Source organism: Dryobates pubescens, chromosome 18 (genome assembly GCF_014839835.1).
Source record: "Dryobates pubescens isolate bDryPub1 chromosome 18, bDryPub1.pri, whole genome shotgun sequence".
NCBI lineage: Eukaryota > Metazoa > Chordata > Aves > Piciformes > Picidae > Dryobates > Dryobates pubescens.
In genome coordinates, this window is record NC_071629.1 from 3,070,747 (window position 1) to 3,096,585 (window position 25,839).

The 25,839-nt window shown below is 46.3% G+C and overlaps 2 protein-coding genes across 2 annotated transcripts in view; both read right to left on the reverse strand.

Moving 5' to 3' along the window:
* Window positions 1–1,726: 1,726 nt before the first annotated feature.
* SH3BGRL (SH3 domain binding glutamate rich protein like) overlaps window positions 1,727–25,839 on the reverse strand; it is a 121,701-nt gene continuing 97,588 nt past the window's right edge. Inside the window, exon 5 of the mRNA XM_054169315.1 lies at window positions 1,727–1,736. The gene's annotated coding sequence lies outside the window, so the exon portion shown is untranslated. The remainder of the gene's footprint in view (window positions 1,737–25,839) is intronic.
* LOC104297001 (transmembrane protein 182) lies at window positions 6,098–24,916 on the reverse strand. The gene is made up of 5 exons (XM_009896869.2): window positions 24,655–24,916; window positions 21,828–21,945; window positions 19,087–19,185; window positions 15,182–15,319; window positions 6,098–6,729 (listed from the first exon to the last, which is right to left on the reverse strand). The coding sequence occupies exons 1-5, from the start codon at window positions 24,805–24,807 to the stop codon at window positions 6,500–6,502; spliced, it is 738 nt and encodes a 245-aa protein (XP_009895171.1). The 5' UTR covers window positions 24,808–24,916; the 3' UTR covers window positions 6,098–6,499.

Below are 25,839 nucleotides of genomic sequence, written 5' to 3' on the forward strand. Positions count from 1 at the left end.
TCCTTGAAGTCCCTTCCAACCCTAACAATTCTATGATTCTGTGGATGACCAGCACTGCTTCAGAAATGAGCTTTGCCAAACAGAGTGAAAAGGAGACTCCCCTCACCCATTCAATATATGATTATTAGCATTGATAACAGGGATCTGGCTCCCAAGAGAAATGAATTAGGAAATAAATACAATTTTTTCTTGTAAATAAGGTTTTTCCAGTACAGGTCATTTTTTTTAATGGAAATGGAGACCAAAATAAAGCCCCCAAAACCTGCTCCTCAAATGTCAAGTACTTGAAAGACTGAAAATAGATGGCTGGAATAAATAAATTAAGCCAGCAGACAGGACTGAGGTTCTGCAGGCATCAGGGATTAAATAAATTCACTAAATTCAAAGTGGTATTCCAGATAAGAGCTCTTTGTGCTGCAGCATGTACAGCTTATTGATTACGGGAGCGAGGTGCTCTGCACCCTTGTAAAATGTACTCTGGCTGCTAGGGCTTAATCCTGACATGGTGCACAGCCCAGCGCAGGGAGCAGGGAGCTGCCTTACATTCCCTTATTCATTGCCATTCCCTTTGTATCTTAATTTGCCACAAGGCATCTGTGCCCTCTCCCACCAGTGTTTCCCCCAGCAGGATGTGCTCAGGGTGAGTGATGAGAGGTGCTTCCGAAGGTGTTGGTTTAGCAGGATGAGGGCTGGGCTGCTCAATGGACATCTGCAGGACAGGGTTATTCTCCCTCCTCTACTCTGCCCTAGTAAGGCCACATCTGGAGTACTGGGTCCAGTTCCAGGCTTCACAGTTCAAGAGAGACCAGCAGAGGATGCAAAGATCACAGAATCACCAGGGTTGGAAGAGACCTCAAAAATCATCAAGTCCAACCTGTCACCACAGACCTCATGACTAACCCATGGCACCAAGTGCCACGTCCAGTCAAGATGCTGAAGGAACTGGAAGATCTCGGTGAGGGTGAAAGGCTGAGAGCCCTGGGGCTGTTTAGCCTGGAGAAGAGCAGCCTGAGAGGGGATCTGCTCAATGCTCATCAGTAGCTAAAGGGTGGGGGCAAGAGGATAGGGCCAGATTATTCAGCAGTGTCCAGTGACAGGACAAGGGACGACAGGCACAAGTTGTAACCCAGGAGGTTCCATCGGAAGATAAGGAGAAACTTCTTTGTTATGAGGTTGCCAGAGCATTGGAGCAGGCTACCCAGAGAGGTTATGGAGTCCCCTTTTCTTGAGACATTCCAAATGTGCCTGGAGGTTGTGATGATGGATGACCCTGCTTTAATAGGGGGGTGGGGATGTTGGACTAGATGATCCCATATGAGACTGTTCTTTCTGGACAAAATGAAAAGGTTTCATGATCCTGCTGGGTCAAAGCAAATCCCAGAGGGCCCTCACACACCTAACTTTGGCTTAATTTCCAATTAACTCACTTTCCACCACAGAGGGTTCTTCACCCTCATCAGATGTTGAACAGCCAAGGTCACTTCCCACTAATATAGGACATTGCTTTCCTCCTTTGGAAGTTCTCCTGCCTCTGGTGCTCAGGTTGCTCTGAAGAGCCAGAAAGCCTCTCCAAACACAGGATTTTCTTCATATAATTTTCTGGGGATGTGAGGAATGAGCTGAGCATGGCAGCAACACTCTCACAGCATGCTGGGCTCCTGGCCCATCTCTCCTTGCAGCTACTATCCATCACCCAGCACCTTCCCAGCCTCAGGGCACCCATAAATGACAGTTTTCTGAATCTTTGCTTAAAAAAAAGAGTTGATCTGACCAAGAGGAAAAACTTTCATCATTAATTTTCTCCCTGGAAGGAGGGAAGAGCTGAGCAAAGGAGCTGGAAGGGCTTGACTTTCGCTAACCTCCTTAGATTCCCACATCTCCCCCAAGTTTGGTAGCCCTCCCAGTACCTTATTTCGCCGAACTCTCCAGACACATAACCTCTGCTACGTGACTCTGCCTCCCGGGTGAGATCCACAGGGCCTGTATTTTAACACCCAAGATTCATTAATATTTCCTGCAGAGTGTTCAGTAAGTAGCAACTAAAGCAGGAAGTGTCCCAGATGTTGGGAAGAAAAAATGGAATTATTCATTGCTTACTAACGTCAAATGCTAATGTGAGAAAAGCATCCTTGAAGAAATCCTTGACTAAAATTCATCAGAGTGATGTGAAATCACTGTTTTAATTATGCATTTTTGAATGTATTTATTAGTCCCGGTTCTGATCTGACTTACAGATGTTGAGGAGTGATAAGGGTCTGCTGCAGTCTTTGGAATTACTCATGATTTATAATGACAAAACTTGGATCAGAATTAGGTTCTTGTCACTACTCTATAATACCCTTTCATCAAACTTCTTCACATTCAACAGATGAAAGAGAGCGTGGTGTCTGCAATTTCCAGCCCTACCACTCAGCCCATTAGCTTGGGGTTTGTTGTTGGGTTTTTTTGAAACTTCTCCTCTAGAAATGATGATTCTCACACAAAGTTTTCTCTGCTTGAGTTCTATTTCAGATTCACAGAACCCCACCCCGCCAGGGCTTGAAAGGGATGTCTGGAGATCAGCTAGTCCAACTTCCCTGCTAAAGCAAAGCCAGCCCCAGCAGGTTTCCCAGGATCACAATGTCCAGGCAGGTTCTGAAAGTCTCCAGAGATGACTCCATAACTTTTCTGGGAAGCCCCTTCCAGTGCTCCAGCACTCTCACAGGAAAGATGTTTTCCCCAATGTTTAGAATAGAATAGAATTAACCAGGTTAGAAAAGACCTCAGAGATCATCAAGTCCAACCTATCACCCAGCACCATCTAATCAACTAAACCATGGCACCAAGCACCCCATCCAGTCTCCTCCTAAACACCTCCAGTGATGGTGACTCCACCACCTCCCTGGGCAGCACATTCCAATGGCCAATCTCTCTTTCTATGAAGAACTTCTTCCTAGCATCCAGCCTAAACCTCCCCTGGCACAGCTTGAGACTGTGTCCTCTTGTTCTGCTGCTGGTTGCCTGGGAGAGGAGACCAACCCCCATGTGGTTACAACCTCCCTTCAGGTAGTTGTAGACAGCAAGAAGGTCTCCCCTGAGCCTCCTCTTCTCCAGGCTAAGCAACCCCAGCTCCCTCAGCCTCTCCTCACAGGGCTGTGCTCCAGAACCCTCCCCAGCTTTGTTGCCCTTTTCTGGACATATTCCAGCAACTCAACATCTTTCCTAAACTAAGGGTTTAGGTGGAACTTCCTGGGTTCCACTTTGTGCCTGCTGCCCCTTGTCCTGTTGCTAGGGACCACTGACAAAAGTCCGGTCCCATCCTCATCATTCCTGCCCTCAACCTTTAGATACTGATGAGCATTGATCAGATCCCCTCCCACTCTGCTCTTCCCCAGGCTAAACAGCTCCAGGTCTCTCAGCCTTTGCTTGTCAGAGATAATTTAGTTACCTCATCATCTTTGCAGCCTCTGCTGGACCTTCTCCAGTAGTTCCTTGCCCTCTTGAACTGGGGAGGCAAAAACTGGACCCAGTGCTCTGGATGTAACCTCACTAGGGCAGAGTGAAGAAGCAAGAGAAGAACAAGTTGAGTTTGCCACTAAAAGCAAAGTGAAACAAAACCTTGAGAGCGAAGGAAATAGCCTCCTTAGAACACCAAAATGATTTGTTTGGTGAACACTTGTGCTGGCTGCAAAGGTTGCATTTTAATGGCGCCACTAATTACTTTAGTCACACCGGTTTGTAATCTCATTCCCCAGATCCTGATTGCTGTGCCTATGAGAGGAAGCTCAATGCAAGGTGACTATGGGAGAGAGGATGTTCAATGCCAGGGATTATTTTTCTCTTAAACCCTTCTGCTCAAGAATGATTCAAAAATCTTCTGTTTTTCAGGATGATGGAGTTTTAAACCATTGCTTGTTCTAGAGCTGATCCAGAATGAGCAGGTCTCCAGGGATGGTTTACTCCCTAAGGCATGAATGCATGATTAAGCTAAATGTATTCCATAAATGCCTTGATGACATTAAACTAAATTTTTTAAGGAACAGATGGAGAAAGTTAATAAATATTTCATCCTATAATATAAAACTCACTTCTATATTCACAACTTCAGGGATCCTCAGCTTCACAGGTATCAATAAGTCTGATGAATTTCCTGCTGCCTCCTCATTCTTCTGCCCTGGTGTCTCTTATGGGATCATCATTTCTGCATGCTTGGATTGTTTTATGGGATCAGTGAAAGGCAAGTGACTGTAAATCTTGACCTCTTCTGCTCCTGGATTACATACTTTTATTCTTTGTGACCATAAGTGTTCATCTCCACACTGAATAGATAATTAAATGACAAAAATTACTGAAAGGGAATTTATAGTGAGAAATTATCTCTTGAAGAACCACCAATGGGGCACTTGCATAACCCAAGGAGATATCATGGGAGGGGGGTGGGGGGAAAAACAGTCTAGAATGGCCAAATGAAGCACTGAAATATCTCTGTGCTTGCAAATGTCACGAAACTGGGGGGAAAACAAACAAACAAATACGATTCTTACCTGTATATACCAATCCCACTCAAAGAAAACTTCCACTGAGGGAAGGCAGTGTCAGTTTTGCTTGAGACCTGTAGAGCAAGCCTGTTAGTCATATGAAAGAACTAATCTGTACATGTGGGGATTACAATTTCTCACTCTTTGTACACCATGAATCTTGTAAAAGAATAATTAGAACTGGCTCCAAAAAAAAAAAAAAAAAAAAGGAATGCCAGGCTGGAGAAATATTTCAGGCAGAGCATTAACAAACATTTTTCTACTGCCAACAACCTTCGCTGCTTTCCAGATGAGATTTACATTGCATTATTAATTAACTGTACTGAATCAATAGTGTGACATAATGCTTGGGAGATGTATGTTTAGCACAAACTGTGACATCCCAGTGTGCTTTTTTTTTTTTTTTTTTTAGGGAGATTAATTTCAAATTTATGCAAATGAGTTCAGCAAACAAGGGCCCAAAAAACCTGCTTCAAAGCGTCAAGAGCCAGCCCCAAAACAAATCGTGACGAGATCAAACCTTTGCCATTTCTCAAGTGGTTTTACAAACCCCAGCATCTACAGTAGAAATTATTTCACCTCAGGTACCTCAGTGCCTCCAAAGAGTTAACATTGCAGAGCTGGACTTTCGGCTGAGGCTGCTTTTGGACTGGCAGTGGCAGGATGCTAAGGGCTCTGTTCCTGGCTCCACGACAGATGAGTGCAATCCTCCACCTGTGCTGACACACACAGCTACAAAGAGAATCACAGAATCATAGGAACACAGAATGGTTTGGGTTAGAAGGGACTTCCAAAGGCCACCTAGTGCAACCTCCTGCAGTGAGCAGGGACATCTTCTGAACATGAGCCAGCAGTGTGCCCAGGTGACCAAGAAGGCCAATGGCATCCTGGCCTGGAGCAGGAATAGTGTGGCCAGAAGAGCAACGAGCCAATGTACAGTTGAGCCATCATAAGAATTTAAAGCATCAGTCACACAGAATCACAGAAACATTTAGGCTGGAAAAGACCCTCAGGATCACCCAGTCCAACCAAGACCCCTACTCTACAAGGTTCACCCCTAAACCACATCCCCAAGCACCACATTCAAACCACCTTTAAACACCTCCAGGGTTGATGACTCCACCGCCTTCCTAGGCAGCACATTCCAATGCCTGACCATTCTTGCTGGGAAAAAATTCTGCCTAATGTCCAGTCTAAAACTACCCAGTTGCAGCTTGAGGCCATTCCCTCTTCTTCTATCAATTATTACCTGTTAAACAATTTGTCCTTTTGGAGATGTCTCCTACACTGCATCTGTAGAACACACCAAGGTTTTGGGGTTGAGAATCCCTACGGCTCTGAAAATATTACATGCAGAGTTTAAAAAAAAGACTAATTAATTCATGAGAGGTTTCATGCCACAGAAATTGGTTTATTAACTTATTGATAGGTAGGTTAGGTCCAGGTACATTCATATTTTCAGAATCAGGGCTTTTAACAAAGAAAAAAGTTTCCCATGCTTCCCGCCATCCCATTAAAAAGGTTGTCCTTTGATGTCAATTAGAGCCAGCTACAAAAAAAATAAAATCATCCTTAATTGCTTTTCAGAACCAGACATTATGGCATAGAGCTTTGCAGCCAGATTCAATTACCTTTTACAAGAAACAAGGATGCTGGGAATGCCATAAAACTCCTGCTCTGCTGAATATGGATGCGGGGCTCTGCTGACAGCCAGAGAGCTCCTTCCACGGCCAAGACCGCAGAGAAAACCGATGCAGAAGCCACAGACATCTCTAAATGTCCCCCAAGAGTAAAAGTGCTGAAGCTGGATGTTCACCTGGGGCTGGTTCTGGACTGGCAGTGGTTGGATGCTCAGTGCTCCATACCTGCCTCCACTTAAGATCGAGTTGTGATCATGCACCTGTGCTACAAAACCCATTTAGTCCTCAAAACTTGGGTATGTTTCATCACCAATTTTCTCAAAGGCCTCCTCCAAATTTGTTTTACTCCAAGGACTTCATAATGTCTCTGCCAACCAGGTAGAAGAGGAGTCCAGACAGTAAGACCAGGGGCACTCCAGCTGCAGCAAACATGAAGGACCAGCCGTAGTATACGCGCACAGGGACGTCGTCCAGGCACTTCTCGCTTCTCTCCAGGAGGATGTACTTCTGAAAGTCAGCAGCAAACTCCTTCCACATCACAAAGAGAAACACCAGCAGCAGAAATAAGCCTCCTGGAAAGAGAGACAGAGTTATTCTCTGCACCTGAAACAGAGAAGCAAAGCTGAGAGGAGATTGCAGCGCATTCCTTGCAGGTCCTTTGCACCAAAGCTTGGTGTGACACTGCTCTGCAGGCTCCTGTGAGAGCCAAGCCTGTGCACCATGGGAAAGACCCACACCACCACCACCAGCTCCTGCCCAGCTGCAGGCACATCAATGCCTCACGCTGCCAGTGCTACCCAGGGCTCCATTACAGATGGATACACCATGGAGAAACCACCACAAACACAGGTGATGTTCACAGCAGGGCTCTGCATGAGGCTAGCTCTGAACTCCTGTCTTAAAGGTGGGTTCAGCTGCCTTTTGAATTTTTAATTTGCCTGAGATGGGTGAGAAAATGAGACTAAGACTTCCCCTTTTTATATCTGCCCTTCCAGGTAGTGTCAGACCCAGTTTCCACCAGAAATGAAAAAGAGAGGGATCAGTCCTGCTGATGGCAAACATTATCTGGCATCGAACCTGCCACCCCAGCACCAGCACAGGCAGAGCACACACAGATGCCAAACTGCTCAAGGCACTTCCCCTTCACATCTTGTGTTACACTTCCTTAAACTGAGCTCTGCAGCCAAGTATAAAATACATGGAAAGGAGTGGAGATGATCCTGTTCTGCAGAGAAATAACCCCTAATAGGGTGGAAGAGGCAGGTACCCATGAGATGCTCATCTCAGATGGGCTGCCAAACAAAAGAGTAATAAAAACAAAAGGCTGAGGCCACATTCAAGCCTGACCAGCGAGTGCAAGGTCAGCATCTTGCTTAGTGAATCATAGAATCAACAAGGTTGGAAAAGACCTCAAAGATCATCAAGTCACGCCTACTAGACCATGGCACCAAGTGCCACATCCAATCCCCTCTTGAACACCTCCAGGGATGGTGTCTCCACCACCTCCCTGGGCAGCACATTCCAATAGCTAACAACTCTTTCAGTGAAGAACTTTCTCCTCACCTCCAGCCTAAACTTCCCCTGGTGCAGCTTGAGACTGTGTCCTCTTGTTCTGTTGGTGGTTGCCTGGGAGAAGAGACCAACCCCCTCCTAGAAGGTTCACTCTCCTCGGAGACTCCCACACCTTGTGAGATGCCGAAGACTCAAATAGCAGATCTCCCATGAGATCCCACAATCTCTTATTTCCATGGAAGCTCAGTGTCTGCAGGAGGAGCTCAGTCACATCTGAAAAGCACATGGTGAGCAGGCACCTCCCAGACCCAGAAGGTGCCTTAATAGCAACCTCCTTGCCCCAAAATTCACCAAGTGGTGGTGGTTGGAGAATGCAGATCTGGCTCCCTCACGTGTAGCAGGTGACAAAAAAAAACTAGTGTGGCCCCATTATTATTTACTGTGTCACATTAAAGAATATATACAGTGCATTTGAAAGTCAATGTACATTAAAACTAAACTGTGATGGCCTGCTGACAGATCTGGAAGCACCTCAGGAATACCTGATCTTGTGATTTCACAGCTTGAAGCTTGCCAGTTTTAAATGGTGCTGTATAACAGATAGATATATGCACATAAACACACCTATATGAGAGAAATACATCACAGATTAGGTTTTTATGGTAGAAGTGAACAGTTCAAAGTTAATTTAGTTGACAAGTTGCCACACAGTTCTGTGGATGTGTTGTGGCTTCTGCTGGATTTAATTCCACCCCTTGCAGTTTTTAAATCAAAGGTATATTTAATTATTCCTCCTGGCAGCTTATACACAACAAAATCCAGCTCCTGTGGGTGGGTAAAGCCTGACATTGATCAATCTGCTTAGTGATGGTGGCTCCTGAAACCTTGGTCAGGGAAAACAAGTCAGGGTTTGACTGTGTTGCTGCTTATAATGGATCTAATGGATCTAATCAATGTCTATAAATATCTGTCAGGGACAGGGACAGCTTCTGCTCGCTTGCACCCTGTGACAGGACAAGGGGCAATGGATGTAAACTGCAGCACAGAAGGTTCCACCTCAACATGAGGAAGAACTTTGTTACTGTAAGGGTCACAGAGCACCGGAACAGGCTCCCCAGAGAGGTTGTGGAGTCTCCTTCTCTGGAGACTTTCAAGCCTTGTCTGGATGTGCTCCTGTGTGACCTGCACTGGATTCTATGGCCCTGCTCTGGCAGGGGAGTTGGACTCAAAGAGGTCCCTTCCAACCCCTAACATCCTGTGAGCCTGTGATAAGGACATCTGCAGCCACAAACCTCTGCATCCCATCTTGGAGCCAAAAAGGAGACTTAGGCAGATATACAGAGGGTTCAGAGTCCTCTCTCTGGGTTCTACAGAAGTGGAAGTCACCCATCCCAAGCTGTCATGTGTTTTAACCTATCTCCTGTATCCTAAGGCCATATCACAGAATGTTAGGGGTTGGAAGAGACCTCCAGAGATCATTGAATTGACTCTTAATAACCCAAAACTGGTGTAACCACATACTTTTAAAGGTCCCTTCCCACCCAAAGCATTCTAATACACTTTGCATCACCATGTGCTGTTCCTTCAAGTCGTGCTCCTGCACCTAGCTTACTGGAGAGGCAGGCTGGGAGTTAAAGAGCAGCTGCTACACCATTTGAATGTTCATTGAGCTTTAGAAACCACTTGAAATTTAGTGCACAAATAAATATTTTACACTTAATATAATAGTTGAGCCCTTAAAACACCAATTACTCTGCTATAAGAGAACGATTGCACGTTAGATAGCCACATGTCCTTTACAAAATACAATATATTGATAAGAAGGCAATTAAGTCTTTATTACTGATGTAATTTAAAATTAAATTAATTAGGTAGCAACTGAACCTTGAAAAGTGCTCTTTTAAAGATCAATTTCTATTTCATTTACTTATAATACCTACCATAAGAGGCACAAATAAAACCATACCCCCGGTGGGATGGAGGACGTGGGTATGGTCACGTCCTTCTGAATTCTCCTGCTTGAAAGAGCCAGAGGCTCAGCATTGGGTTGTCCCAGGGCAACTTAGATGGACTAAGTCTCATTTATTGAGGAAAGCAGATTCAAACCTACCAGTTCTTACTAGGGAAGCCCCATGAGTGGGTGGTGCTGTCCCCAAGCTCACCAGGATCAAAGGATAGGGAAATGATCCCTCTCCTAGCCCCAGCAGAAGCACCAAGTCTTGGCTTGGAAGGATTTGTTATTAAACAGGTACTGGAGGTGATGGCATGGCCATGGCATCTAAATTAAGAACATTTTCACACCCTGGGAAAATGACAAGGAAATGTAAAGTAAGCAGCCTGCTTCTCTGGAATAATTACAGGTGAGTGGCCAGCAGTCCCTGGGATTTACAGCAGCTCCTTGGTGAGAAAAGAACAGCAAAAGGGCAGCTGCAGCCAAGGAAGGACAATGGAAGCACAGCAAGGGCAGCCCACTGAAAACTGCTCAGCAAAAAAATGCAACAATCACAAGACTTCATGAAACTACCTAAAACTGGTCATGCTTTTAGATATGAGTAGAGTCTTCATCACAAGAATATTGAGAGGCTGCCCAGGGACAGGACAAAGGGCAGTGGTACCAAGAGGGAACATAGGAAGTTCCATCTAAACAGAAGGAGAACATGTTTTGCTGTGAGGGTGCTGGAGCACTGGCCCAAGCTGCTCAGAGATGTTGTGGAGACTCCTTCTCTGGAGAGACTCCAGACTCACCTGGATGCCATCCTGGGCAACCTGCTCTAGATTAACCTTCTTTAGCAGTGGGGTTGGACTAGGTGACTTCCAGAGATCCCTTCCAGCTCCCACCATTCTGTGATTCTGAGACTGTGTGATACAGTGGAGCATCCCCATGCTCCTCTCACCATCCCTGTGCTTCCTACCCCTGGAAAGTTAGCCAAGTGATCTACTTTTTGCTCTACCTTTTCCTCTTTGCTTCTGCTCATGGGAAAAAGAAAAAAAACCACCAACCACCAACCTGTGAAATTCCATCTCAGTGCTGATGAGGTCAACAGCATCTGCTGGGGAGGGGCTAATTGCAAGAAAATTGGAGTATTAAATCTTTCTCCGTCATACTCTGATAACTGCAGAACAAGGAACCCAGTGCTCTATCTTCACCTCCCAGGAGAGAGCTGCACCTCCATTGTGAGTAAATTGGAGTCAGGCTTCTTCATTCTTTCATTTTATATCTCTGTGACACCTTTATAGCTGCTAATTGTAGGGACAGGTGACTGAACTCAATCTTGAACTCTTCTTCTGTGGAAGCTGCTGAACTTTTGTGCAATCTGCTAATTACAGGAACAATGAGCTTTGACTCATTTGCCTTTCTCACTAGTTGCTTCCTAAGGATGTTAAGAGCGAGGAAATGGAGTTGCGACCTTCAGTTGCCCTTCCATAACTTTCAGCCTCTCCTGCGTGTAGGGAGTCTGAGTGTCAAAACAAAGATGCTGGATTTGGGAAGAGGAATCTGAACACAAAATTCAGCACTTTGACTTGCAGGAGCTGAGCACTCTGAAGAACAGATTGGGCTGAGCATGCTCCCCTCACAAGCTCTGAGAGCTCAGGATAGGCTTTGTGCTGCTGGAAATGGCCCGTGGCCACAGCAGTCCTGGGAAGAGTATGAACATGCCTGTGAGTGCCACACCAATGGGGATGATGGAGAATCAGCACCAGGACCACAGCAGCTTAGTCTCCAAAATGCCCCAAGGAAACAAAAACTGAGGAGCACCAACACAGAAAACCGAGGAGCAAAAACCCAAAGTCGCCTCAGCAATTCGGTTTGCAGAAGCTGCAGTGCAGCGTTCTCCCAGCCTTCCTGGTGACATTGTAGTGCTAATTAATCCTATTGTCATCTGCCTGTTGAAACAAGGGGACAATGAGTCACCAGGCAGTGTCTGCCTCCCCCTTGCAAGCACTGAAACAACGTCTGAGATGGCAAACGTTAGAAGGAAAGCAGCATGTCAGCTGTTTGCTCATGCAATTCAGGTGCTTTTGGGAGCAGACTGGCAAGGACAACTGCTCAGCTGAGTGGTATTTGCAGTGGTATTTGTCAGATGGACTCTGGCTGTACTTCCCAAGTCACCCAGCAGTGGAAACCAAGGGGGATGGCTTTGGTCCTTTGCAAGGGCTCTCAGAAACACTACCCACTGAGCATTACATTTGCCACAGGAGCTCGCAGGGAGTTGTATTTGTCCCCTTGAAAGCACAGTAAATAAAAGGCCTCTTGGAGAGGAAACCCAAAGGGGTCTAATTGAGAGAGAACAATCTCCACCCTCAGGCACTGAATGTCCCTCATGGCAGAGGCGCACACAGACCTCCTCAAGGTCACACCAGGCTGGATATCCATGGATGGGGTGGGAGGGCATTTGCACCAAGAATATATGTTAGAGCCTTTTGGTGGCAAACGTTACATCACCATTTTGTGCTGATTAAGCAGGGATGTGATTTCATGACCTCAGAGTGGGCTGCTACCCAATGGGGACAGAAGGAATTTCTGGACACAGTGAAGCTGCTTGTGAAGGATGTCCTGGGAGGCTGGGGCATCTTGCAGCTGTAGTGTGCCATCTCACCACCTGACTGCCAGACCACGTTCCCACTCTACAAATTGCCAGTGTTTTCACACTTCCTCAAGGAGAGATCATTTCTGCAAGGGAGGTTAATTAACACTGACCCGCAGGCCATGATTAGAAGACGAAGCACTTTCTCCTGCCTTGTCTCTCCACATCCAGCTATCTGCAAGGAAGAGATGGCCAGGGAGTTGGAGCTGTCTTAAACCCATTGTTCCCACTGCTTAGTGCAATTATGCAAAGTATTTTTAGAAAGGATAGAGAGAAAATAACCACAGAGGGATGCATCTTGAGTCCATGGGGAAAACGGTGTCAAGCAGGTTCCAGAGCTCTGAGTTTGGGAGACTGCCCCACAGGGAAAAAAATAAATAATCCAAAAAATCAGCTGAAACTCTAAGCAAACTTTGCTGAAATACTGCTGCAACCTCCTGGCTATCCTTGAGATTGAAAATATAGCAGGAAGCCTCTTCCAGCTGAACTCATTCCTCCTAATGACAGTTAATAACAATGATTGCTGTTCAGATTGAAACCGCATTAATACAAACTTCAATTTAAACAGCAGCATCTCTGTCTAATGCCAAGAGGTTTATGTGATGCATAATCAGCTCCTCTAAAAAGTGTCACATTCTAAGCCCCAGCCTTTTAATCAAGAAGTAGTCAAATTAAGTGTAAAAACAATGGAGGGGGAAGAAAAAAAAAAAAAAAAAAAAGGAATCCAGTGATTTGATATCACTCAAAATCCTTTCCTGTGTGATGCATTTTATGGGTCTGGCCAGTGCCAGAAAGTGGCCAGACTCAGCTTCTCCATTTGGGCTGAAAGCTGAGTGTTTTGAAGGGGTAAGGCTTTTACTGAGGTAGCCAGAGTGTCCCCTCTGAGAGGATTCCAATATTCCTCCTCAGCCTGGCAAGATGAGGTGATCCCAGTGCATGAACATACAATAGAATACTATAGTATAGAATAGTATAGTATAGAATAGTATAGTATAGTATAGAATAGAATAGAATAGTATAGTATAGTATAGTATAGAATAGAATTAACCAGGTTGGAAAAGACCTTTGAGGTCATCGAGTCCAACCTATCACCCAGCACCATCTAATCAACTAAACCATGGCACCAAGCACCCCATCCAGTCTCTTCCTAAACACCTCCAGTGATGGTGACTCCATCACCTCCCTGGGCAGCACATTCCAGTAGCCAATTACTCTTTCTGGGAAGAACTTTCTCTTCACCTCCAGCCTAAACCTCCCCTGGCACAGCTTGAGACTGTGTCCTCTTGTTCTGCTGCTGGTTGCCTGGGAGAAGAGACCAACCCCCACCTGGCTACAGCCTCCCTTCAGGTAGTTGTAGACAGCAAGAAGGTCTCCCCTGAGCCTCCTCTTCTCCAGGCTAAGCAACCCCAGCTCCCTCAGCCTCTCCTCCCAGGGCTGTGCTCCAGACCCCTCCCCAGCTTTGTTGCCCTTCTCTGGACACCTTCCAGCAACTCAACATCTTTCCTAAACCATGGGGAAACATGCCATGTGGCCAGCACACCTCAGCAGAAGTCATTGCATGAAGATCCCAGAGCAAGATGTCTTGCATTCCCAGATGAAATCCTTGTGTGTAAAACCAAATGAAATTTGCCTTTAGAAAAATTAAGCCAAACCACAGGCTTATTGAACTATAGAAGGGAGAGATCAGCAAGTACCCACAGGCTAGCTGCCCTGTGGAGATGTGGAGGCAAAATGGAAGATCTAACAAAACATAAAGGCAGGGGCAGGTAGGACCACACTGATTCAGTGCCCTCCAGATATTTTTAAGCAAAGAGGTAGATGTCATCTAACTTTGTGTGAGCAAGCAGCTCAGCTGGTGTCACCTGGCTCATCATAAGTACATCTGGAGGAAACAGAAATGAGGCAAGGAGCTATAAAATGGAGAGGAGCTAAATAAAGGGCAAAAAGAGTAAGAGGTAATAAGAGTAGAACATGGTGAGATTGGAAGGAGCTTAGATGGAATTCCTCCAAGGTCAATGCTGGGAGCTTCTTGTAAAATTTTGTGGTTTCAGCCCTAGAATTTTGGGCACACTCAGAGCCCAGACTGGCTGTAAAGACACTGGCTTGGGTATGATTCATGCCATGTATGAGGAAGCAGGAGCTGGTGCAGGATCTAGAATTAAGCAAGCTGTTTTCAGAGGATCATCAAATCATAGAATCATTTAGGCTGGAAAGGACCTTTAAAATCATTGATTCCAACCATTAACATAGCACTGCCAGCTCCACTGCTAAACCATGTTCCTCAGCACCACATCTACAAGTCTTTTAAATACCTCCACAGATGAAGGTAAAGGTTTAGCTTCATGACAAAGTCCTTTGCTCAGCATGGCTCAGCTGAGCTCCAACCTTAGGCTGCTTGACTCACAAAAAAAAGCTTCTTTTTGAGTTTTAGTCACTGTTGTAAGTCAAGTATTTCTGCTAGTTAAGCCAGTTACTCCTTCTTCAACTAGAGAAAAGGAAAAAGCCCAGTGACAGTGCAGTGCAATCGTGTGTAAGAGCAGTGGGAATCATGAATAAATGCTTTCCCAAGTTCATTTTGCTTTATCCTTCCAGATTTCACTGAGCCATCTCCCCTCCCATTTTGGGTTGTCAGGTATGCCTTTCACTGCTCCTGGGCTTCCAACTCCTCCAGATGGCAAACAACAAATCTTTTTTGCACAAACTCCAGCCTCCCTAGGAGTAAGAACAATTGTTCTAAGGCTTGACTGAACACAGAGGTTTCATTCCAGCACAGAAGATGGAAACCATTTACTCCACACCTATGCAGCTCCCACCAGAGCCACCATCATCCTTACTGCCTCCCCTTCCCCTGCACTCATGGAGCAGAGCATGGTCATTGTGTTCCTGCCTTGGCCATATCCCAATACCCAGGGTGTAGCCTGCTTACCTGAAAGGAGGAGGAATACCCCTCCAGCTTTGTAGTAGCGGGGGTTGACGAAGGGCACACCACAGACCAGCAGCAGCCCCCCTACCAGCCCAGCAGCAACAGCCAGCAGGATGAACGCTGTCCAGAAGCCTCTGTACACTGCACAGGCAAAAATAAGACTAAAGTCAAGGGAAAGGAGAGAAAATCAGGACCCTTCAAACCCATGCTTGACTCCTGCATTAGCAACAGCAGAAGGAACAGCGAAGAAGGCAAAGAGCAGCCTGGCTTTGACCAGCAACAGTTGTGGCAAGCAGGACCAGGGAATGAACCATCCTCCTGTACTCAGCCCTGGTGAGGCTGCACCTTGAATACTGGGCTCAGTTTTGCCCTCTCACTACAAGAAGGACACTGAGGTGCTGGAGTACCTCCAAAGAAGGGCAATGAAGCTGGTGAAGGGTCTAGAGAACAATTCTCATGAAGAGAAACTGAGGGAACTGGGCTTGTTTAGTCTGAAGAAAACAAGGCTGAGGAGAGACCTTCTTGTTCCTTACAACTCCCTGAAAGGAGGCTGGAGCCAGGTGGAGGTCACTCTCTTCTGTAAAGTAACAAGCAATAGGAGAAGAGGAAACGGCCTCAAGGGACTGCAATGAGTACAAGGGGTTGGAAAGGCTTGCCAGGGAAGCACAGCACAAAAAGGGGTGAGAGTAAAGGACACTATGCTTAGCTGTGTCTGGGGGGGATGGAAAATCCTGGCAAGAATGGAAAAAAAATAGTAACATTTGGAGAGAGGGAATCAGACCACGTCTTTGATCCATTTTAATTAACACTTACAGAAGGTGCCAGGTTCCAGGTTTAAAATAAAGGCAGTTTGTGTTAGCAGGACTGCAGGGAAAACAGGAGCTTGTGATTCCCCCCACCGATGGCCTTGCTTACCTCCAAGTAGGGGAACAGAGCAAGAGAACAGCTGCCTTTTCAGCCACTGAATTTGGGGGGCATTGCTGGGACCTCATGCAACACCACCAGCCAGAGCAGAACAAGCTTCTGGCCATCACATGGATATAGCCCACTAATTTCAGTCTCCTAATATCATAGAGTCATGGAATGGTTCAGGTTGGAAGGGACTTCCAAAGGTCATCTAGTCCAATTATCCCCACTCCAGTGAGCAAGACATCTTCAGCTGGATCAGGTTGCTCAGAGCCCCATCCTGACCAGCAGTGTTTCCAGGGATGGGGCATCTACCACCTCTTTGGCAAACTGGGACAGTGTCTCACCACTCTTAGTGTAAAAAATTCCTTCCTTCTATTGAGTCTAAATCTCCCTCTTTTGGTTTAAACCCATCACCCCTTGTCTTCTCACAACAGGCCCTGCGGAAAAGTCTCTCCCCATGTTTCCTGCAGGACCCTTTTAGTACTGGCTACAAGGCTGTGAGGTCTTTCTCTTCTCCAGGCTGAATCAACCCCAACTCTCTCAGCCTGTCCTCACAGCAGAGGGGTTCCAGCCCTTGCTCCATCTTTGTGGGCTCCTCTGGATCCTCTCCAACAGCTCCATGTCTCTACTGTGCTGAAGACACCAGAGCTGAACCCAGCACTACAGGTGGGGTCTCAGCAGAGCTGAGCAAAGGAGCAGAATCCCCTCCCTTGACCTGCTGCCCATAGTAGCCAAATCTCTTCCAGTCAGTGGTGTAAACCTCGGCCAAAGGTGGTGGTCTTCAGGTAGAGACCCTCTGATCCCCTGCTCCCCTCACTTATCTGGTCCCCTTGGGCCACTGCATCTTGCTCTGCCTGTTGTTGTTCAGAAGCTCTAGTTAGAGAGATTTAATCTGAGCACAAGCAAGTGGGTAATTCTGAAATGATTCACACTTGAAAGAAAAATGATACAGAAAAGAGGCCTTTTACTCATTTGAAACCATTTTGTCAGGAGAGCCACTTAGGGAGAGATAAGTATCATGAACTCTCCAAAACCACAGAACTCATTTTCATGTTTAACCTCCCGTCACCTGTTTCTCTCAGGAACACTAAGAGGATGCAGATAAGGCAGAATTATCTTTGGAGCAGGCAATAGCTGGAGGACCCCTCTTCTTGGATGGCCTCCTGTGTGGTCACCCTTTGCCTGTGTGGAAGGGCTGGTTGGGGAGTTAGTGACAGAAGGTTCTGCTTGCTGCAGAGCGCTTCACAGTGGATTTGGTGCGGCAGAGGAGCACAGTTCTTCCACTGCCTTAAACGTGGGTGCTGAAATATCCTCATTCCCCCAGGGATCACAGTGGGATGGGTGCTGGGATCCTCTCAAGCCCCACAGCGCTCCAGGGTGTAGCCCTGGTGCAGAGCTCATCCTCAACACCCTCTTGGGACCTGTCCCAGCGGGCATTTCTGAGGGGCAGCTGGAGAGGCTTTCAGAGCAAGGGAAGGGCTGACAGGCAGGGACAGATGCCTCCAGAGCCCCTTATTTAGGATGGAAAAAAATACTGTGTTTACCAGTGAGATCATTCAGAAACCCAACATCATGCCTGCCTCTCCTAAGCTGCCAAAACCCCACTGCATGTTTGCAGCACCCAGCCTCCAACAGGCTCTAGCACTGACATGTCCCTCAGATCCATTTTCCGCTACGGCGTGTTCCCCGAGGCAGGAATCCTGCACAGCACAGCAAAAGAAACGAGCTGCTCTCCCTCACCTGCTCCTGCTGACAAATGGTGGAGGTGGTGGTGGGTCTGGGTTTTTTTTAAATTAATTCCTCATAAAAAAAAATAATAAAAATAAAAATAATAATAATAAAAAAGGTACTGCTAAAGGCTAAGGAAAAGGTCAAGATGTTTGTTTGTGCAGTATGCCCGCCCCGGCTCCCCGGAGGCAAGGCAGAGTGATGCACACTATTTAAAGAAATCAATTCATTTCAAAGAAGATCATTGAATTAATTCTAGCTGCTGCCACCAATTTAGCAAATTAAAATTCCTAACAGCAGCTGATTCATTAAAGAACTCTGAAAATATAGAGAAACATAAATAAAAAGGGAACCAGTTGAAAGGAGAGCTCTCCAACTGTGGCGTGCTCAGCGTATTACAAACAAGCCAGCCGCTTACATGGATCTTCTAACAATTTGGTCTTTAAATGATTTTCCAGTGTTTGTTTATTTTATCCTGCAACAAATCAACACCAGAGCTCTCCCAGGAAGGCAGACTCTGGAAACAAGTCTGCACTGGGCTGCCATTAGATGATCTTTTAAGGTCCCTTCCGACCCAGACCATTCTAGGAGCCTGTGAAGCCCGCAGCTCAGTTCTTGTTCTTGCTGTATTTGGATTTTTTTTTCTAGGGCTGGATTTTACCATAGGGCAAAATTTGAGTCCAGCTCCTCCTAACAAGCAAGGAGGTAGGAATGAATAGATTTGGCATCCTCACTTGCTCATAAGCGCACAGCAGGAGGGAGAATGGTTAATGGCTAAGTGTGGCTGGCTCCAGAAGAGAGAAGACATGGAAGAACATATTGATGTGCTCATGACTTGGGGCAGTCAGCTGAGGAAGGGCATAGAATCATAGAATCAATAAGGTTGGAAAAGACCTCAGAGATCAAGTCCAACCTATCACCCAGCACCTCATGACTAACAAAAGCATAGCTTCAAGTGCCACGTCCAATCCTCTTTTGAACACCTCCAGGGACGGTGACTCTACCACCTCCCTGGGCAGCACATCCCAATGGCCAACTACTCTTTCTGTGAAGAATTTTCTCTTCACCTCAAGCCTAAACTTCCCCTGGCACAGCTTGAGACTGTGTCCTCTTGTTCTGGTGCTGCTTGCCTGGGAACTGTCTGAATGTCCCAAAGCCCTGGATATGCTTGGCCAGGTGCATTTACGATGGGAGAAGTGTCACAATGAGACACACCATAAACCTGTTTTGCTTGAGAAAGGAACTGCTGGGGGAGGAGGAAGGAAACTCACCTGCAGTTGTGTCATAGGAAGGATGGGGGAAAGGTCCAAGGGCAATGGGCATAGGAAAGAGGTAGCCATGCATGCAGAACTTGGGGTGTGCTTGGCTGGCTGAAAAGGAACAAGAAATAAAAACCACAGTTAGAATAATCAGAGGGCAATGTGCTGTTCAGCAAAACCTACAAACCCTCACTGAAATCAGACATCTGGGAAGTAAAGGAGGAGAGGAAATCCTGGATGGAACGAGAGAAAGCATCAGAGGAATGACAAAATAGGGGAGATCAAACAGGATCTGAGACTGTACTGAGACTAGGCAGTACAGCTTCTCATCTTCATCAGTCTTGAAAGATGAAGCAACTGAAATCAGTGTAAATATTCCCACTTCTGTGTACAACCACCTGGGATGGACAAAGGTATCTGGGTACCAGAGCAAGCTACCTCCCTTTATGAGAAGGGAAAGCACAATGAGAATGGAAGTGCCCCATCAATATTAATACCACTGAGGCTTATCATGATTAACAGTAATAGAATGAATGTTAAATGAATTAATTAATGGCTGGCCACTTATTTAAATATGTTCCCCAGCTCAAAGGAACACTTTATAATAGGTGGACATTAGTTCATGCTAAATTGACTATGGAATACCTATTGAATTAATTATTACGTCCATGAGAGCAGCAAATTAATTTGCCATGATCAATCCTATTATAATAAATACCTAAAGAAGTAATACAAATTTGCCACTTATCAGAAAGAGTCATTTGACTTCAGGTAACATGATATTATATCATGGATTTCCATAGGAGGTAATTAGGTAGAGAATTTCCCCTCCTGAGTCTTTTTTTTTCTCAGGAAAAAAAAAATATTAAAATTCTGGGTGAAAAAAAAATCTCTCAGCCTTCAGTGGAGTGTTAGCAGCAACTGCTCCTGCAAGATCACACAGCAAACACAGGGCAGGGCCTGAGGGACAGCTAAGCCCTCTGAAATGTTAAATTTCACTTAATTTTATGGTGGCAACCCGTGTTATTGGCTGCCCAATGCCCTGCAAGGCCACCACATTACACAACACAGAATTAACCAGGTTGGAAAAGACCTCAGAGATCATCAAGTGCAACCTATCACCCAACACCATCCAACCAGCTAAACCATGGCACCAAGTGCCTCATCCAGGCTCTTCTTAAACACCTCCCTGGGCAGCACATTCCAATGGCCAATCTCTCTTTCTATGAAGAACTTCTTCCTAACATCCAGCCTAAACCTCCCCTGGCACAGCTTGAGACTGTGTCCTCTTGTTCTGCTGCTGGTTGCCTGGGAGAAGAGACCAACCCCCATCTGGCTACAGCCTCCCTTCAGGTAGTTGTAGACAGCAAGAAGGTCTCCCCTGAGCCTCCTCTTCTGCAGGCTAAGCAACCCCCAGCTCCCTCAGCCTCTCCTCCCAGGGCTGTGCTCCAGACCCCTCCCCAGCTTTGTTGCCCTTCTCTGGACACCTTCCAGCAACTCAACATCTTTCCTAAACTGAGGAGCCCAGAACTGGACACAGGACTCAAGGTGTGGCCTGAGCAGTGCTGAGTAGAGGGCAGAATGACTTCCCTGCTCCTGCTGGGCACACATTGCTCCACAGGTTTGCAAGCATCCTTGAGTAGACCAAAGCACCAGTAAGGCTTCTGCAGTGTTTAAGACCTTTGCAGAACTGATTTTAAAATCTCTCCTTTTTTTTTTGGTGCTGTGGTTGGGGTTTGTTTGGTTTGGTTTGGTTTGGTTTGGTCATTTTTGTGGCCCCCCCAGGGGAAGGCTGTCTTCTCATTGCCCACTCTGCGCTGACATGGGCAAGCTGGTGACTGGCTTGGTTGCCAACAGCACTGCTGCCAGGTGTGTCATGGGGTGGTCTCATTCCTTTGCTCTTTCTGGTGAGAGCACCTGGTTCACTGGGCCAGGACCCCACACTTCACTGCTTGTAGGCCACCAGTCAGCACCAATTGGTGTCTCAGAACAGGTTTCACCTTCTGCTTCCTTTTTTTCTCTGAAGAGAGAATGCACTTCAGAAAATAAATGATTTTGCATCCATCTTTGTTTATTCACATATGTCATTTCAATGACCTTAGAAGGCAAAGCAGGCAAGACCTTAAGGCAGAGGATGTGGCTGCTTTGTGTTGGTAGTCCTGAGGGACAGTTCAGTTTGGGGAATTCCTGGAACCCATAGCTGGAGACTGGCCAAACAGAGTGCTTAAGAGCACAAACACGTTAGCTATGCCTCTCCATGGTCCACCACTACCTACTACTAGAGGTCTTGAGCTCCCAGGGAGACCACATGCATACATGTCCAGCCTTCCCTGTGCTGAAACCAGTGGGAGGTGGCAATGTTCAGCACCCCAGTGTCTGAAAACACTGACAGAAAAGCAATGCTAAAAGCCAGGAAAAGCAAGAGCCCAAATTTAACAGACCTTAACTGAAGTATGACAGGGAGAATTTTCCTTGCTGGTGGAAGCCACTACCTCATAAGACTTTGTCAATGATAAATGGCATCAAGAGGTTTCTACACTTCTGTCAACAACCCTCTAAGAGTAAAATCCAAGTAAAAAAAAAAGAGCACAGAAAGAGTGAGCCAAGCTTGCTTTTGATAGAGAGATGATGAGAATAAAACCAAATGAAATAAAGACAACTGCCTCCTCATGCCTGGGAGCCCTTCTTGGGCTTGTTTGCAGTTCACCCTGTGAGAGAATGCTGTGGGTATGGTGCAGTGGCATCATACTTACTGTACCAGAAGCTCCAGATGGTCTCTGGGTGGCCCTCACCGAAGAACCAGCACCTCCAGAAGAAGCCCTCATGATGGAAAGTGAGGATTTCCTCCCTGACCTCTGTTGGTGCTTCAGCCTGTGGAGGAAAGGAAGCCCAAGCTGATAGAGGAATGACCTTGTTGGAAAGGTATTTTTTTGCTCAGACAGTTACTGCTTTCATTTTTGCTGGGGTTTTCAGTTGTGGTTTGAGTTGGTTTTGGAAGGGTTGGGAAACACAGAGGCAGCTGCTCTCTATAACTTGCTGTCATGTAACAGCCACAAAATGTCTTGATAAGACAAAGTCCTGCAGACCTGCACAAAGCAGTTTCTTCTTTCTCTAATATATTTGAGCCACTGATGGCCAGAGCTGGAGTGGTATGTCAGGAAGTAGAACATTCTGTTCTATTCTACTTCTGAAACACTTTCCTTAAGTAAATGCTCTTGCTGTTATAACCAGTAGGAAGCAGGTTGATTACCAGGTAAGCAGTTTTAGGTGTGACCCAATGCAGCAGTTCAGATGCCCTTGCTGCTCTGCAGGATCCCTGTAAGGTCTGGTTTAACCTTAGATGACTCACACTCATAAAATCATTTTGGTTGGAAAAAGCCTTTAAGATCAAGTCCAACCATCATCTAACTCTGCCAGTCTGGTGCTGAACCATGTCCCTCAGCATCCTCTGTGTCTTTGGCAGGCCAACTCTAACACTTCCCAACACCAGCCCCAAAGTTCTTCCTCTTTTCTCTCCCTCTGCCAATTTAGAAGCTATGCTAAACTTACATGAGGCATAGGTGGCTCTGCCCACAACATCTATCCCATTCTACAATAGAAGTGTTGACAATTTTTCCTTTTTTGCTTATCTACTTCAGCCTCCAGACCAGACCTGCAGGAACAAGGTTTAGGTCTCCCCAGAAGGGAGAATATTACAAAGCTTAGTCATGGTCTGTTCACCATAGAACTTACTAAAACTCCAGCCAGAACCAACTTTATCTTTACCACACAATTTGGTAAAGGAGAAAACAGCTACAAAATGACACTTCCCGGAGGACAGAGAAACTCCAAATAGGGCAGGACTCTACAAACTAGAGAAAGGAGGTGGGACTCAATGAGGAGGTGCCAGAATTTCTCTCTCCTTGAGGTTTTTAGGCATCAAGTCATAACCTTATCTAGAGCTCTGAACCAATTCTCCTTTTACTTTCAGGACAAGATGCTGATTGTGGCAATGGCAGCAGGCAGCCCTGCAACGTCATCACTTAGTTGGCTGCTGCCTTAACACATCCAGGGCGTAACGCGCAATCGCCGTCTGGCAGGTACTCCAGACCGTCCTTATCTGTAAGGGACAGGATTTGCCAGTCTAAGAAAGGGCAGAGAAGGTAGAAACACAGCCCATTGTGCACAACCAGCAGCTGAAAGAGAAATAACAACGACAGTGCCTGAAATAAATAGAAATAAAACAGCTCAGAGGAAAGAACAAGAGTAGGTCCCGTTTCTGCCTGGCTTTGGAAGTCGCTCTGCCTTAGCAACAGGCACACTAACACTTGGCCAAGAGCATATCTTGAACGTTGGAGATGCTTACTCATGTCACGCAGTGCAAAGTCTCTAGTCTCTCCACTTGAAAGACAACAGCCTGAGCAGAAACCTGCAGCAATTAACGCCGTCATTTCCCAAGCGCACAAACCCCAAGCAGCACCGCTCTGTCCGTGACGCTCTGCCATCTCTGGGGGCTTGGCTGTGCTGCTTTAAATAGTAAAGACAGTGGCTTCAAGACAGTGGCTTCTGCCAGGCAGCTTTCCTGGCATCATTTTTAGGGTTGTTTTCAATAGAGAAAGTCGTCTGGAAGCATGACTCAAGTGAACAGTGTCCTACATTTGATTGCGGGATTCTGCAATGCAAAGGCATACTTCTGGCTGGCATCCTGATGCTTACCCAGGGTGACTCACCACACCCGGAATGAAAGAAAACAAAACACCAAAATCAAACCTAATTGGATTGAACTTTGAAGTAACAAAAAGTCTGCACACAACAAGGGTCTTCCTGTCATTTTGTAATTGAAACCACACATTGATCAGCACAAGGTTTTTGAAGAGCGGGCGGCTCGTTATTCCGTGGCAGAGCTAGACAAGAGTGAGTGCAGCTGAAAATCAAACCCCTGAGAGGATCTATAAACACGTGGGGCCAGCAGTTAGCACTCAAATACCAAATTGTCCTTCAGAATTACATTTCCTGCCAACTAAAACCCCATATAAATCTTCATTTTAAATACATAGGCCTCTTCATGTTAGATGGGCAGGAACTCATGTCGACTTGTCTGCCTCTGACGCTTGCTTTTGTTTTCTGTCTGTGCTGCAGTCACATCACTTCAGAGGTAAATAATTGCCAGCCTTAAAATATGGAGTACTTTTAAATGAAGAAACTACAGAGGGAGAACTCTTTTAATGGCAAATATCAGGAGGAATCTTTTGTCTTTAGAAGCAAATGCTGTCAACAAGTAAAGCTCTTACATTTTTGCCTTTCATTCCCTAATGTTCATCTCTGCCTGATTACTGAGGTGCTGTCTTGTTGTTTTCTAGGTGCACTTTACAGACTGTGGTAAAGTTGTTTGGATTTTAGAGTCAGCTCAGGCTGGTGCTCTGCACTAGCAGGTCACTTCCAAAGAGCCATCCTCGATGCTATCAGTTCCACTATCACTATGCTGCTTTCAGTACCCTCACAAAGTTAAAACTCTTCAAGAAAAGGAAAAAAAAAAAGACATTTTAAAATTGTTTCAATGAAGTGAACTCCCCCAAAGGAAGACAAGGTCCCAGAGTTTACCTCCTCAGCCTGCAGAGTGCTGTTGCCACCCTCGAAGAGGCCGCAGGTCTCGGTAGCCAGGAGCCAGTAATCCGTCCCAAAAGCAATGAGAAAGAGCAAGACTCCGGTGCCGCCGAAGATGCCGGCTGCCAGGGCAGCTGCTCCAGCCTTCATGGGGCAGCAGGTAGGCAGAAGGACTGGAAATCAGGAAAGAAAAGGGACCCCTGAAGGTTCCAGGTTCGCTGGAAGACAGGGAAGAGAAGAAGAGCTATTTTTGCAGACAGATAATAATCTTCTCCTGGCTGGTGTGGGTTTCAGGGGGTGGCAGGAACAGGACTAATAAAAGGAGATGACCTGGTGTAACCAAACAGCTGTGGCATTAAGGAGCATGACAAATAGCTATTGAGGCAGAGCAGGGAGAGTTCCAAATGAACACATGGTCGCTCATTTCAGAAGAGCTGCGCAGAATCCTGAGCCTCGGCCGGTCAAGCGGCGTCTGTAGGTCACGAGCGGTCATGATACAGAGCTGCCCAGGACACTGGAAGGGTTTTAAACCCCCACCTGTGCATGTAGAGAGGCTGTGCATGGCTTGAGCAGATCTGAACTCAAAGATCTTCACCATGTCATGGAGCTCACAGTCTCCACAGCCACTGCTGTGAGAGAGCTTTAGCCCTGTCCTGGCAAGTGGCATTTCTGGAATATGCATCTCCTCCAACTCCTGCTTCCTGCAAAGCTGATGCAGCTTTCACACAGGGTAACCACAGAGGTCCATGCCAAGACATAACAACATTGGTGATACCTAAAGTACCTTGGTGCTCTTAGAAACGATGCCCTCAAGCCGTGCAAAGACATTTCCATCAGGCAGCTCCACACCTAGTGAGACCAGGAGCATTCAAACCAGGGCTAGGTACCGACAGACCTGCAGTATCTTGCTGTGCAGTTGTAGGAAGACGTTCTCTCCCCTGCCACGGAAGGGAGGACTATATAGTACCCATACCCCTCCCACTGCCTCAGCCTGCTGTGGAAGAAGTGTCTCATGGGAATGAACACATTCCTGTATGGAATTTTGTTGCCATTTGATACCTAATGTTTTTTTCTCCTGCTGGAGCATCTGCTGTAGGTCACTGCCAGGAAGGGGATGCCAGCCCAGCGAAACTGGGATTTCTGTAGGGCAGTACAATTATTCCTGTGGTGTGCCAGGAGGCT